The sequence below is a fragment of the Tachysurus vachellii genome, chromosome 19 (assembly GCF_030014155.1).
Source record: "Tachysurus vachellii isolate PV-2020 chromosome 19, HZAU_Pvac_v1, whole genome shotgun sequence".
In the NCBI taxonomy this organism is placed as follows: Eukaryota; Metazoa; Chordata; class Actinopteri; order Siluriformes; family Bagridae; genus Tachysurus; species Tachysurus vachellii.
Window position 1 is genome coordinate 10258475 of NC_083478.1, and position 16394 is coordinate 10274868.

General features: G+C 37.0%; 1 protein-coding gene across 1 annotated transcript in view; it reads left to right on the forward strand.

Annotated features, from left to right (window-relative positions):
• The first annotated feature begins 212 nt into the window (after positions 1 to 212).
• The window catches only part of LOC132862724 (kelch domain-containing protein 8B-like), a 95625-nt gene continuing 79443 nt past the window's right edge, over positions 213 to 16394 (forward strand). Inside the window, exons 1-3 of the mRNA XM_060894926.1 lie at positions 213 to 430; positions 12333 to 12483; positions 13561 to 14535. Coding sequence (XP_060750909.1) covers positions 14145 to 14535 — 391 coding nt within the window. The 5' untranslated portion in view covers positions 213 to 430; positions 12333 to 12483; positions 13561 to 14144. The remainder of the gene's footprint in view (positions 431 to 12332; positions 12484 to 13560; positions 14536 to 16394) is intronic.

Sequence of the window (16394 nt, forward strand, 5' to 3'; positions counted from 1 at the left end):
TTTAATGTTATTAAGATGTTATTTAGTATCATCAATGCATGTTCAGTGATCCGAACGAGAGGACTGTGTATGGGTTTATGTTTCACGATAGAAAAATAGACACATTCTAAAGGCACATTATAAAACAGTAGGCAGGGCAAGTGGGCAAGCGTGTCCTTGCCTCGGGATGAACGGATGTAATGTGCGCATCCATGCAGCGCAGCACAGGAGAGGGAGGGTGAGAGGACGCAGCGCAAACATTCTCACGCACAGCGTTTATCCAGGAGCATAAACCAAAAAATAAAAAAACAAAAGCACGCAACGGCCGCACGACTGGAGACAGAAACAGCACGAGCGGAAAAAAGCGACAAACCGTTGCTTGAACTTTCCTGGAGATTACGCATGTGGACTCGTGCACTGGGGACACTTGCTCGACAGACACACAATAAAGGTAAATTTTAACAGTTAATGCAGGCAGATTTCAAGTTTATATCTCACTTAACACCATCAGCTAATGTGTTGTTAGTGTTGAAGACGGACAGTAACTGGGTTAAGGTTTTTGCGGTACAGGCAATTTGTATAAGCAAGAAAAATGTCCATTTTTTCTCAAGTGTGCGTTATGAAGTTTTCTATAGACTATTCAGATTGTTTAAAACACAAGGCACTATTCGAAGCTTTAAAAGACACCCGGCTTAAACTGGACACCTCGATTTACGGAAACTTCATCTGCTATGACCCAGAGGAAGATGGACGCAGGTCTCCGTGCTGTTTGAGCTGTGCGTGTGGACTGCAGAGTGAGAGCGCGTTAAGGCGCGGGACTCGGTTCTGTTGTTGTGATCGCCAGCTGCTTTCACGCGCACACCGCGCATTAACGCACAAGCGATGCGCCCGGTCTCGCATTAAAGACCACTTTCCATCTTAATCCGTTTTCTTTTTCTTTTATGTGCTGTTGTTTCTGTATCTGTAGTGGTAGTGGTATTTAATGTGCGCCAAAAGTGCATTTGAATGGAGCAGGTCCGGTTCTTCCCATTCATACTCAAGCCATCAGGTTACCGCAATTTCTAACTTAATATGTTAGTATTTCATTCGGTAACTTGTTGCTTTGTGCAAAACACCCCCCCCCCCCCCCCCCTTCCGTAAAAGATCACTTTTTAGACGGTTCCTTTCCAAATACGCACCATCAACCATCATCTCAGTGTTTTGGTCACCTTTTCGTCTCTGCATTAACCCACTCACTCTGACTGAATGCTTCAGTCCACAACTTGCATATTAAAAATACACTACCAGTCTGATTATGGATGCTAGCCAACTCCTCACCAAGAGCCCGTGGGAAGAAGCTTGACATGAGCTCTTGCTGCATAGCCAATGATGGATCTTCAAAGCCAGTTTGCTTTTAAGTAGGTCTCTTACTGTATCAAACGTTTTGCTCTCTGTCTTCACTACTACCCTCCTGCAGCAGTAATTACTGCTTCGTGTGTACATGTAAGTACCTGTGTATTTTGGCAGTTATTTGCATAAGCGTATAAAAATGCTGATACACATCTTTCCTTCATAATTGCTCTTACACCTGCAATCAATGAGCTCTTATGGGTTATATTTAATTGCTACTCTTTGTTTTTCCGCTTAATTTGAATTCACTTCTCCCTCCTATCACCTTCTGTCAACTTTACTAGACAATAAATGAGTGTCCATGTTGCTTTAAAAAGTAATTTAAAGCATTACAGTAAAACAACAAGCAGAGGAAAACATTTCAAACACTCCTTGCCTCACAGAATATCAATTTCCAGCCTTAGATCATGGTCCATATCAACATGTTACTGAGAACCGGTGTGGAACAGTGATGACACTTTACATTGAGTCATGAAAGCCAGGTTGCGACGAGTATGAAGGAATTTCAGTTTCTTTCTTTTTTATTTATTTATCTATTTTTTATTTGTCCCAGCCTATGCCCTGATCAATTAACACTATGAGCAAATACACAACTGAATGTAAATTAGATAAGCTCCATCAGACCGGCACGGACAATTTTCTTTGTTATTTTGTCAAACATGATTCAGTATCTGGGCACTTGCCAATTAATTGCTTTATCCAGTCACTGCATTTAATTAATTTCAACTGAGTGGCTGGAAGATTCCTGAAAGCAGATACGAGCCAAGGAGCACACTCTGTATTTAGTAGAAGCTTTGTCTTTCCTCTGCTCAGAGAGGGTTCAGGGATGTTTAAAAAAGGCTGACAGTCTTGTACAAATTACTGGATTATTTTTAATGAAACAAATTTTCCCCATAATTGTGGGAGCAGTTTACTATTTAAAGCAATATTAGCCATTATACTTGTGTGGCTATTATATTAATTAGGAAAGATAAAAGTGCGGGACTAATGTTTTCTTTGATCACCATAAATGAATATGTAAGCAGGGAGAAGTGTGAATGCAGTCTGAACAGGCTCTAGTGAGTCACTGCTTATTTGATTTTATCTTTTAAGTGAGGTCTTCCTGTTTGGTGCGTTCTTTTCCTGCAAGCCATAAATTCCATGGAAATGTTGTGTTGCTGTGGACGATAAACTTTCTACAAGCTACTTCGTAAACCATGTAGCCCCTATCCTACATCCCCTATAGCTGTCTTCACTTTATTAGTAGTGTAATATTAACTAAAACACTGGTATAGACTGTCACATAAGTATTATATACATATCAGAGACCAAAAATGGTGAATGTTACTAGAGCTTTGGTTCCATAACACTATCAGATGCCTGTAATTATAGAGACCTATATGAAATATGGGCTTTACTTTATGACTATGTAAATGTTTTGGCCTTATATTCACATAACATGCTTTTAAATAAACTGTATAATGCTAACCTGTGTATATCTGATGTGTTAAAATGTATTTTGTTTCAGTATTTAAAGTTTTTGTATGCCTGATTTATAATATATTGTGTTTTGTGAACATGTCTACGGAGATTGTGATGTGTTTATCTTATCTTCTGTATGACACCTCCCTTCTACTTCTCTTTTAGCAGAGCAGAATATAATACAGTGTAGATTCAAGTAGTGAATCGCAGTCAGGAGCAATTTGTTCCCTATGTGTAGGAATGTGTGTCTGTGTCTGTGTATGTGTATCTCTGTGTGTTGGTGTGTCAGAATAAAATGAGACGATAATGTAAGAGCTGTTTCACACCAAAGCTCGGTTAAATGCCATGTCACGAGCAATGATGCTCATTTCCATTGAGCCACGATTATTAGAATGATAATCCTTTCTTCATTATTTTTCCTCCGTGCTGCTGTTTTCCCAATTCTTTTATAGTAGGCATGTTAAAGCAGAGCTAGAGCTGCAGAACCCTCTCACTTACTCATACTATACACACATTCCCTCATTCACTGCAGTCATTGTTTTTCAGGATGAACTTAACAGAATAATTTCATGTAATGTAACATGGGTCAGGAGTGAAGCATTTCAATTCCTGGGGTTTCTAGCTTATTTTCCATCCAGGGCCACCCAAACCAGATATACAGTACAGTTACCTGAGGATCGCAAGTGCTGTATGTTCTTGGAACTATTATTGTGGATGACTTTCATGTCGATGTTTTAACACACACACGCACACACAGTGAATTCTAAAGCTACATTCACACATGCAGCAATTTTATCAATGTAAGTCACCAGTTGCTGTACCATGACATCACAGTAAGCATACCTACTACTGGTTGCCATAGTAATAAGTCTCTGAAATAACTAGCATTCCACTTTTAACTATAAATCAGTTTTCTTACCGCTAAAATAAAACATTTTGGAGCATTTGTATATATTTTGTGTATTTTTTGCTGTGGATCACCTGCACTCTACTGTCTTCATTTCCAATGTAAGTCACTTTCTCTAATTTGTCATGCTGCTGTACACGGCCACATCTAGGTTCATACATCGCTGTATGTGTGAACATAGCATAACAAAGTACTGACGTATGATGTATGGTTTTTATCACTTCTTTTTTACCATGCAGAGAAAAATTAAAATGTATTACAGCATGCTGGATATTTAGACCCCATTGTTCTATCACAATCCTCTGCTTTTCATTTGTGATGTTGTCTTAAAGTTTGTTCTCTCAACTTAATAGGGAATATTACACAAACTCTACAAACTTTATAAACCAACAGTTTGTAATTGCGAAACCTACAACTATCTATACAGTGTATTGGGTGAGATGTTTTCTGATGTTAACTAGTTAAATAGTTGAGGTTGGAGTGTTACTGTAAAAGGTTTGTTGTTTGGAAATAGCAAAAATATGGAGACAGATGAAACCCCTCAATTAATTACTGGAATCGAATAATATGCAGGTTGTAGACATGGCCAGAGATATCTCAAGTCATGGACATGATTACAGAAATATGACTTTTGTAGATTAATAATAAAATGTAGTTCAGCTGAAACATGAGTGCATGGTTAAAACTGCTCAGTCACTGAGCTATTTGATACACTGTCCTTCTTATCAGAGACTGAGAGGAGTGTCACTACGTCTGGTTCCAGTGAAGGAGCTGACAGAATTATAAAGCTGAAGTACCAAAGCAGGTCGTCAGTATGCACAATGTGAGCCTGCACAAGACTCAGAAAGAAAAATGTGCTCTGGCTTTCTACAAGTGGCTCAGCGGCTTAGAAATGAAGTTTAGCAGAAACGACTATGCTGATGTGACACTTTGTTTCCGCCCCCTGGCTTCCTCTCTGCATTTCTGAGCCCTTGCTCAGATTCTTCCACCTGAACCTCTGACAATGAGGAAAAGCAGAGAAGCAGTTGATGATACAATGTGCATGTGGCTGATAGCATTTTTCACAACAGATCTGATGGAATCGTGTGAGTAGGTACATGCCTAAAATGAACCAAGATTGTAGCTCTGATATCAAAAGGGTCTTTCTTTCTTTCTTTCTTTCTTTCTTTCTTTCTTTCTTTCTTTCTTTCTTTCTCTTATTTTTTAATAGATTACTGCTATTGATTGGATTTTGGACCTACTGATTAATATTTGGATCATTTGGATCACATTAGTAACATAATGACATTTAAAATAAAGACTCTTTATAAGCATTTATATTAAAACAAAGCTAGCTAACTTCTATAAATTAGTGACGAATAAAGTAATTAAGCATTCATGAGATTATGACTTATTAATAAAGATTTCAACACTAAAATCCAACACCCATTTCTTTGGGCAGTATTGTAACAAATAGTTTTTAAAGGGAATGCAAGTAAATAACTTAATATTTAGTTGCATATCCCTTGCTTGATATCATCATGCAAGTGACCCACTCACATCACCTACGTGTTGCCTTCTTCTTCTCTGGTGTGTTTCCAGGCTTGTAATGATGTTTTGGAATGGTTTCACCCTTTCAGGAGATGGGATACCTGCTCATTTGGGTTAGGGTGTTGTTTTGTTTTAACAAACTACAAACACATTTTGTCCTGAATTGTTGTATTCCTTACACAGTAAACTATTTATCATTCTGCACAAACTATTTTAAATGACAAGGCCAGCTTTATTGGAAGAGGCTAAGGTTAAATACAATGTAGAGACATTTTCAAAGCAATATCTTTGCTCACTGACGTATACTGGCTCACCTACACCTATCTTATGTGTGCATGCTGCAGAGATTTGAGTTTAGGCTTTGTCTTATGAGTGTCTCCACCCACTTCCATTACTACACCCTACACTCCAACAACAGACGTGACCTCTAGCAGAGTGTGATCCATCTTTATTTCATGTAGGAAATATTTCCCTAGAGCGATTTGCCACTTTAGTTTTGTTCCCATGGCTAAAATTGTTTCTGTGTTTAGTCCTGAGGTCCCATCCCTGGAGGGAGAGAGGGGAGGAGTGAGTGCAGATGCACTTGATATTGCAGTTCTGCAGTTGGACAGAATTATGAATTGGTGAAGCTGAACATTAAAAAAGAAAGTAAAAGTTTGTATCTCCTAAGGCTCTTTACAAAGAGGCTGTGTTCCCACTGGATCTCTAATGTTTACTCATCCCTTTCTTTCTGTAGTGCATAAAGTACAGAAAAGGCCGACTCAAGTATTATATATCAACTCAAGGACTATATATTAAATGAAGAAGTAGTTGTATAAGCAAAAGTAAAACTTAGTAGTGGTTTCTTTTTTTAAGTAGAATTTTTTTTAAATGAATAACTGGTAGTTAATATAATATAAGTTCAGTAAAAAAAACTTTGGTCTCTATTGAGACACTAATATCACAAAATATCAGCAGTGGTGGAAGAGTACAAACACTGACTTAAGCACTGATATTGTTGTCAAAGTCAGAATAGAATTTATATGAATAATATTTTTTAATAAATATTAAATAATATTTAATGTCTACAGTTATACTAACTAACAAATGAGTGCAGGTTGCTGAGTTGTGAAATGCTGATATCTCCAAGGGTTTTGGCTCACATCACATAATTTGCTCCTTTGTCTCATGTTTCCTTTGAACCATTTTTGGCTGAAGACTGTTGAGAAATTAGGCCAAGGATGTTAAGCTTTCTTCATTATCTCAGACAGCATATACTTATGGCAGCACATGGATTTAATTTAATTTAATTTAATTTGATCTTGAAATTTAATAATTTGAATTTGCATACTATATTTTTTGTCTTAGAGCCTTCTGCTTATAAGTGTATTGTTATTCTTTTAATCTCTTATGATTATAAATAAAAATATAATTTTTTTTTGAACTACAATTACAGTAATACTGTTAACTGTGTTCTTAAGTCCTGTAATGATGGTAAATGTAGTTTTTTATTTTCCACATCTTGCTAGTCAGTTCTGTTGCCTGTAAATCAGAAACAAACACCCTAGCACTAGCAATAAGCAGTTCAAACTTACATAAATGATTTGGCATTATGACTTTTGATGGAACACTAAAAGTGTTCATTTACCATTTACCAAATTATTAGGAACCCCTGTACATTGTTCACTTTTGGAAATATCTAATCAGGGTATGAGGCAGCAGCTCAGCGTAAAAATGCATGCAGGCATAAAACAAGAGGGGCATTTAATATTGAGATAAACATTAGATTGTGGGGAAGTAAATCTCAGTGATCTTGAACGGACAGGCTGGTTTGAGAATTTCATAAACTGCTGATCTCCTGGAAATTTCACAGATAACTGTCTCTGGACTTCATAATAGAAAATGATGGGGGAGGAAGAAACATACAAAAAATCCACCCGGAAAGCAGTAGTTCTGTGTGTGGACAAAATTGAGATTGGTCAAATCAGCGCGTTCAAACGAGAATAGAATCGTAACTCGAATTATTCTTTAGAGCAATTCTGAGTGTTACACAGTGTTACCTACATTTAGAATGGGATTACTAATAATTTGGTTGTTGAGTGTAAACTCTCTTATTTTTGACAGACAGATCATGTAGTTGTAGTTGAATCACTTGTTTATGATAAATTAGGATCATTAAACATTCTATAAAACTGGACATCCTGCATAAACAGATTCTAAAAGTACAGCCAATTTGATTTTAATAATCAGGAAAGATGGAACCAATGAAGTGTAAATGTAGTCAAGGTAGGTAATGTAGTGAAGTGCAACACTGAGTGTTTTATTCAAAGTGTACTTAGCTAAATGTATGAAAAAGTGCAGGATTAAAACAAAAAGTCAAAAGCGCAATATCTACAATCCATCAGGCAGCATTGCTAGATTTTAATGTGATGTGACTAAAGTAGGCTTTTAAAGGCTGTAGTAAGTGCTGCCTCATACTGCAGTTCTTGTAGAATATTATATTTATCACAAGTTTATAGCACAGTGGGTGGTGTGTGCATTTTGTGTGTGTGTGTGTGTGTGTGTGTGTGTGTGTGTGTGTGTGTGTGTGCAGGTGCGTATTTGTTCCAGCTCCGTGTGTGTGTGCAGGCGCGTATTTGTTCCAGCTCCTTGTGTTGCTACAGTAGTTGGGATAAGGAGCAATGAAGCATCTGATTTGGCAATGCATTTGAATGATAAGACAAGATATCATCACTGCAGTAAACGAACAAGCACACTCAGCTTTAATAACAAACTAGCTAATAATGCAAGATACCATGCATTATTATATCTTTCTTGTTTTGTCGTAATAACAAATTTTTGTCTCGACATATCAAAAGTTTAGTCGTGAACACGACTTAATTTTCTTATGATCTCTGAATGTAATCTTAAAATTTAATGTATTCTTAATATGTAATGGATAATTAAAACGTTAAACCTTTATTCTCATAAATACTGTCAATTGCTTTGTATTTATTTTGTTGTCCATTTATTTATTATTATTTATTATTATTTTGTATTAATTTATTGTTCTGTGATGTAGGAACTTGCAGACGCTTGCTTTCCTCTTTCAGTGCTATCTGTTTAATATCTAAAAGCCGCTCCTACAATATATGTGCAGCTAGATTAACCTTGCTTTCAGAAACAGAGGGTGGATTAACTGCCGTAGGGTCTCTATATTGTCTTCGATGATAAAGATGCAGACATCACAGTCTCCTTCTTAAGTGTCGGACCCTTATGCGGACATATTAGTCATGAGTCCCGGATCAAAGAAAATGCGCATGCAATAATCCATGATGCTGCGTTACTGTGCTTTTGCTGCCTCTAGAACAGGTTCTAATACAGAGATCATGGGAAAATTAAGTCGTTATCACGACAAAACAAGAAAGAAAAAATATAATATTGCATGGCCTATTAGGCCTTCCGTTCAACTCTGATAGTGTTATGTATTCAGTCTAAATTGTAACTTTTTTTACTCCATCCACTTCCCTGCCCCTGTTTTATTTACATTTGTGCTCTTTTTTTTTTTTTTCTTTTTTTTTTTGTCAGGAATATCATTTTCAGCATTAGAATATATTTTTTTCTCCCTTACTTAATACTTAATACTCTTAATACAAAATATATATTTTGTCTACTAATGCACAAGACACAATCGACTTAATTGTAGAGAATGATTTTTGCATTTCTGTTTTAAAGGATTTCATTTGACCTCTTTATTTGATCCTTCAATAATCTATGCTGCAAACACAAATCTCTCATCATACAGAAAGCCAGATTTTTCACCACATGACAATGAGGAAATGGGGAGGGCGGGGAAAACACATGCTTTCTCTAAAACATGTGAAGCCAGCCTCCACATCTTTTCAAAACTGCTGCTCATTCTGCATCACAGAAAAGTGTAACACACTGTCTGCCCTCTTTTGCATACAAATGTGCTTGTGTCATAATGATTGAATGCTATCACTCCTACCCAATTTTGCTCTCTAGACTACCTAGCAAAGATGGCTGTTATCATCGATCGCTTGATGTATAATCTACGGTGGCCGAGAAGTGCAAAACACATTAACAAATCCAAAAACAAATTAACAAATCGTGTTTTCGGATTTGTTAATTTGTTTTAGGATTTGTTAATTTGTTTTAGGATTTGTTAAGTTGTTTTCGGATTTGTTAATTTGTTTTTGGATTTGTTAATGTGTTTTCGGATTTGTTAATTTGTTTTCAGATTTGTTAATGTGTTTTGGGATTTGTTCATTTGTTTTAGGATTTGTTCATTTGTTTTTGGATTTGTTAATTTGTTTTCGGATTTGTTAATGTGTTTTCGGATTTGATAATTTGTTTTCGGATTTGTTAATGTGTTTTGGGATTTGTTAATTTGTTTTGGGATTTGTTAATTTGTTTTCGGATTTGTTAATGTGTTTTCGGATTTGTTCATTTGTTTTGGGATTTGTTAATGTGTTTTCGGATTTGTTCATTTGTTTTCGGATTTGTTAATGTGTTTTCTGGTTTGTTAATGTGTTTTCGGATTTGTTAATTTGTTTTCGGATTTGTTAATGTGTTTTCGGATTTGTTAATTTGTTTTGCACTTCTCGGCCACCGTAATAATCTGTATGTGTGGAGCAGAATAAAAACTTTCAGAAGTGATTTAACTGTAAGTTCTTGCTTTTGCAATTCTGATTGCTACAGTGTGTTTTGTCATTATGTTACATTTTTTAAAAATATTGTACAAAAGTATTATGCCAGTCTAGTTAAATAATAGGATGAGACTGAATATCAGTTATACAGGTTCACTCTAAGTGTTTTTTTATCATATGATAACATGCTTTGGTTATACATGAGCTCTGGATCAGCAGAGAGGTACAGCAGAAGTTAGTGGTGATGAATTATCGATGACAGCAAGCATCACAATTTCAGACTGAATTTTGCAAGAAGAAGAGGATGTATACAGGTACAGTACCTCAAATCTGCATTTATGTAAATGAATCAGGATTGGCCAAAGGATAAAGATTTAGTGCCCTGTCTGGTGCAGAGCCCAGAGGGAATCATAGAAGAACAAGATAATGATGGCTTGAAGATGGAGGTCTACTTATTGTTCTAGCTCATCTCATTGACTTACACTACAGGGAGAAATAGGGTGGTAGAATGAGAGTCTCTGCCAAGCTGATATGGAGAATTTAGAAAGAAGAAACAGTTAATCTCTTTCCTTTTAGAAATCTTAATGTGTATGGAAGACACTATGTTCTGCCCCTTTTGAGTTTTTCCTGCAGTCAGTCAGCTTCGCTTAGTAGCAATCAGTACTGACAGCTTTGTATCTGAACAAGTTTTAATTCATTTTTTGTCACTGAATATCAGGTTTCATGATAATCATGATAATCACACTGTCATTTGTAAAAAAAAAAAAAAAAAAAAAAAAAGGTGACTGCTTTGAAATTCTAATTTATCACATTGATTAAGTGTCTTATAAACTTGCGAGTTCCAGTTGGTTACTCCATAGGTACTGTATGTGCTCTGTTGTAATCAGTGCCCTTGTGTAAAAACAAAACTGTCAATCACATCTCATCTCCTTTCAGTGTTCAGCTCAATTGTGCCTGAAGTTTGTTTCCTATCCTAAACTTCACTTTTAGAAACTGCCTTATGTTTCTGTTTTGTAGAATGCTTTGAAACAATGTAATAGGAACCTAGCAATTTAGATGGCTACCTGCCATTCTCCTTTTCTCTCTCACTCTTACACACACTCCTGTGGCCTTTGCCATTTTTCTCGGGGCTTTATGTATGCGTGCGCCAAACCTGTCATATGGAGGAAATCACTGTTGATTAAGGTGACACTCTGTAAGCACTACAGGGAGCCTAAGCTTTAGAAATTCTGTTCAGAAAGAAACAATTTTTTCCCCTTTGATTTAATTTCTATTTATACACATTGGGGAGACAGGCAGCTGTGAAAGGAAAGAAGACAAGAATAAGAGGAAGAATAAGACAGGTGGAACATACAGACAAAATTTGAATAAATCCAAACAAGAAATGTTTATGTTCTCTTATTGTTATTTCAGATTCCCTGCCACATTTATCTTTATTCCTTCAATAAGAAATTTATCAAAAAAATTTTTTAGTCATTGTGAAACTAAATATATGACAGAATAGTGAAAAAGTTTTTTGGAAGGCATTGTGTCTCTTGAGCTGAATCAATAGAAAAGAAAATGAAGATTCTATAACTATAGATGGGAAGACAGAAAAGCATTATTTCAAGACACAATGCTCTTATTTGCTTTATATATATAACATGGTGAGCCAGTGATGGGAAATAAAGATAAAAATTTCAGTCCCCATTATCAAGTGTAAAAAGTCAAATCCTACAATTTAGCAAAAAAAAAAAAAAAATATTAGAAATGAAATATGGGTATATCCTAACACAGACAAAAATAGTTATGTTTTGCTTTGATGCTCTGGGGTAAAGAAAGCAGGATATAAAATCTGGAAGAGTCAAGCCAGTGAAAGTACAGGGTTGGGGTTGGGGAGTGTTACTGGGTGGCAAATATTAAAACCAAGAGGATTGAAAAACTGTTCAGATGATATGAAAGACATATGAAAGGGACTACATTTCATTTAATAAGGTTTTTATATACTCTTTTTGATCATTTTGGTACTTGTGATAATAAAAATGAAGTGATAAAGGTATACAAACTTTCACTGTACAAAAACTACTGTACATTCATAGATTTTTCTCAGAGCAAACAATATCACTCCAGTGTGTTCTTACCTCAAAATTGTGGACTAATTTTTTTTTTCAAAAAGACACTGTCATCTATGGTGTTATGCATCATATCTCGAGGAAATCAGCTCCAGAACAAGTACAAACTGTATCATGGTGACACAACTGGTTAATCTTTTATGGTATCTGTTGTAGTATTTCATTTTGAATGGGGTATGTTATCCAAATTGGCTTCTTCTTACAGTAACCAAGTCTTCTAATTAGTGGATGATACATCTCCCAGAGGGACCGCTCTCTCTCTCTCTCTCTCTCTCTCTCTCTGTTTTAAGTGTCTAGTGTTTATTTTTGTTTCTTTCTGGTTTCTAGGAAATCATATGAAAGCTGACTACAGACCCTTATCTATCAAGCCCACTGGACTCCTGTCTGATGAAAATACATCGGCTGGAAAATATTTCCTACAAATTATGCGGGACAAAGTCTTACAAACTTTAGAGCACAAGCAGAGTAACGTCTGAAGGTAAAGTAAAAGGCAGCATTTTCTCTGGTAACTGTTCATTTACATTATGTATTTTTCCTGCTAAAACTTTACATTACACCCTTGTAAATGGTTAATATTTGTAATGTGTTTGTAAATGATGTATGATAAATGCACTTCAGAAATCACATCATAAGTCTAAACAAATATTTCTTTTTTTAGACATCGCTTCTTCATTATTAGCATGTGCCTGTTTGTAGGGCACTGTCATTGCTGACATATTAATTAACACACACACACACACACACACACACACACACAAGCACACACAACAAATTTGACTCAGCATCCTTAGACCTTACTCCATCTCTACTTCATCAGTGCTGTAGTCTCCAAGGGGGACAGCATCCATCTGTTCACCACACAGATAGACCTCACACACACACACACACACACACACATACACATCCTTTTTTTCTCACTGCTATGCTACAGCAAGCCTCTTAGGATTCCCCTGTGACTCTGTCTCTAGCTCCCTCACCCACGCATGTCCCATTCGTGCTCTCACAGTCTCTTTTGCACTTCTGCCCCCTCTCTCTTTGCTTTTTTCTCTTCTTCTTAGTTCCAGACAGATGTTCCCATCATACACCTCATCCTAATAAGATTACTAATTAGAAATGCACAGGTTCCAATTAGGCTACTGCAGTGCCTGCTCTGAGCAGTGATTCCCTGTAGAAGGGTTGACCTATGGAGATGGCTGGACTACTGAGGTTTGCCACTTTCCACTTAGTCTATCACAGAGGCACAAACACACACACATTGCCAAAAGTCTTATTATCCAAGTCAATATAGTAAATGGTAAATGTCAGTGCTTTGGCCATCAAATCATGTGGGTGACTGGGTTTGTTTGACACAGGGCTGGGGATCGCTGTCTTACGGGAAGGATCGCCAAAAAGGGACCTGCGGCTTTCACTATGCTCAGCAGAGGGCATGGGGCATTGGGCAAAATATTCTCAAATTAGTGACATTATCTCTCTCTCTCTCTCTCTCTCTCTCTCTCTCTCTCTCTCTCTCTCTCTCTTATTCATTTTTTATTCTGTCTCTCTTTCTTGTTGACAGCCTCTAGTTTGGTAGTCCGATTACCCAGAGACTGCCTGCTTCCAAATGAATTTCTGCTATTCTTTGGCTGTGGAGAAGAGGAATTGAGCACTGCATGAGAAATCTCTGTTACGGATTACTGAGGATCAAGCCAGACCAACACCCCGTGATCAGTAATGGCATCTATAAATTGGAATTACACCTGAAACGTGATCAAATTACAGAAAGTCAAAAAGTTGCTTTTATCCTGTTGGATTATCACTTCTGACATGTATGTCAGTTTTCCAGTGTTTTGTTTCAACTGATTCACTGTTCCACCAATGTAGCGAAACAAAGAAGTGTATATATAAATCTGGTGGGCAAAGGAACAAAAATGTATAAAAAATTAGGCAAAATATTTTGTTCCATTTACTGCAGCTGAATTCCTGCTTCTGTTTAGATTTTAAAAAAAACATTAAACCTCTGCTCCCCTGGTAAACTGACAATAGCTGCTTCTCCAGAGACAGCATTTGTCCTGTTAGTTTATCAGCTCTTACTTTATTTGCCTTGTTTCTCTTCTGCCTGGCCCCTGTAATGTTCCATTGCCTCCGTGCCAACATAAAGCCATGCCAGTGCCTGAGATGGCTCTAAGTCCTGTGAAATCTTTACAATGGGAGGTCTTCCCCCCAATGGCTACATGCCGGGTTTACTGCACACCTGTTCTCTGGGGTGACCGTCTTTATGTGATCGGGGGCTGCAGCGAGAGTGGAATGCCTCTAGAATCTGCAGAGGTCCTGGACTTAGAGAGCCAAAGCTGGTGTCAGCTCCCCCCATTGCCCACTGCCAGGGCAGGGGCTTCGGCTGTGGCACTGGGGGACCAACTGGTGGTGATGGGGGGCATGGATGCTCAGCAGAGTCCTCTGGCATCAGTGGAGGTCTATCACCCTGATGAGGGCAAGTGGGAGAGGAAAACTGGATTGGGACAGGCATCAATGGGCATAACTGCCTTGGAGATAGGTAAGAGCTATGGGCTTTCTTTTTTCACTTCTCTCTGTCAAAAAAGTAGCCTTGGTGAGTAGTAGTGAGTCAGTATGTGTGTTATAGTAAATCTTAATTACAACATATATATTTTTTCAAATAAAGATTTATGGAGGATTTATGAGTATATCTTAAATATGTAATATGCAATATTATTTTGAGGGTCTGGAGACAAAATACTTTTTCATTATACATCCGGTGATGTCCTGCCTTAGCTTAATATGAAAACAATGAAGCCACGAAAAGTGTGTTGTTTTACTGGTATGTGCTTGACAGGCAACTGTAAAGTGAAAGAAACCATGAACTAAGTGAACTAAATTTATTTATTCTGTTAATCAAAGCCCATTATTCATTCTCTTACACAATGCACTTGATCTCTCTGAGTCCCTGTTGGAGTTAATATTTAGGAGATTTATTTTTTTTAAGAAAGTGAAAAGAGTGATGGATGGCTGTTTAGTTTATGGTGATTTCTTTTCCTGTCTCTTTATATCAATCCTCAATTTGGAATAATGCACAGACACCTCTCAAACAGGAAACCAGCAAAATACTGCAGTCACTTCATGGCTTCTAAAAGGGTCCTGTTCCTACCTCTGTCTGTTTTGTTTACCAGTATTTTGGCATGGCTTTCTGGCTCCAGAGTCAAGGATGAAAAAAGAGAGCAGAGAGAATGGAAGTGTGAATGTGAACAGCAGGTTTTCTTCACTGAGCAGGCAGCTAGCAGTTACCTGACAAGCTCATATATGCTCCTATTGTATTTATAGCAGTATGAATTATCTTCTGCTGCCATCAGCAGGGGGGCGTAAATGTTATTAGCACCAGGTATTCCATGGTTTTTGTAATAAAGAAGATCTTGCTGATATGACAGGTTTGACTTTTAGACTGATTTTGAGCAAGTTATGAAAACTGAGGACAAGGAAAATAGAATTAGCACTACTAAGTAGCATTTGAAAATGTGTGTTCATTTACCTCCCTATTACACATTTGTAAAAGCAAATCAGAGCTTTCCTAGATAGCAACTGACTGATGGCCATGGTTGCCCACACTGCCAAGTTGAATGATGGTGACGAATTTATCAGAATCTTTCTTTCAGGCTTTTCTGTAGCTACAATCTATACATTATGATACCAAATCTTTGCGGTTACCTTTGGACTAACTTAAAGATGTATTATATTTGCTATATATAAATACTGCATATGTATTAAATTTAGTTGGATATATTTAGGCATATTTAGCATAGATTCTAAATGCCAGGAAAGAAAACAGTGAATGTGGCTGTTTGAGCTCCCAACTAGCATTACTGTCTAATTGTTTTTCTTTATGTTGGGAAATAACAAATTTGGAAATAGTACTTGCTGTTCTCTGAGTGAGAAGAATGGTGTTTCTCTCTTTACTGTCAAAGAAATGCATGCTAAAAGGCTTCTTTTACTTCACTAGTGTTCTCTGTTTTAATTTAAAAAAGACTGTTGATTAGTTTTTTGTATGTCCAAACCCATTACAATATCCCCCCATCTTCTTCAGAGGACTATTGGAATTGTGTTAGTGCTATTACATACTGCAGAACAGTAATGAGGTCCTATTAAGAGGTGGGATACAAACATAAAGATTAATGCAACATTGACTGACTCCTGGGACATTGAATCTGATTGAATCTGCTGTAATTGTGAGCAAACCTGGCTTGTGGGAGGGAAGGCATACTCTCTCTCCAGTGTCTATCATAGTGAAACTAGCTAGTCATGGCCATCTCTGAGCTTATGCATGGGAAGAGGGCTGATAGTGCTTTTCTCCATGTGTGTGTTTATGCTGCATGAGTAGTAGCTCAAAAACATGCAGAGATCTGG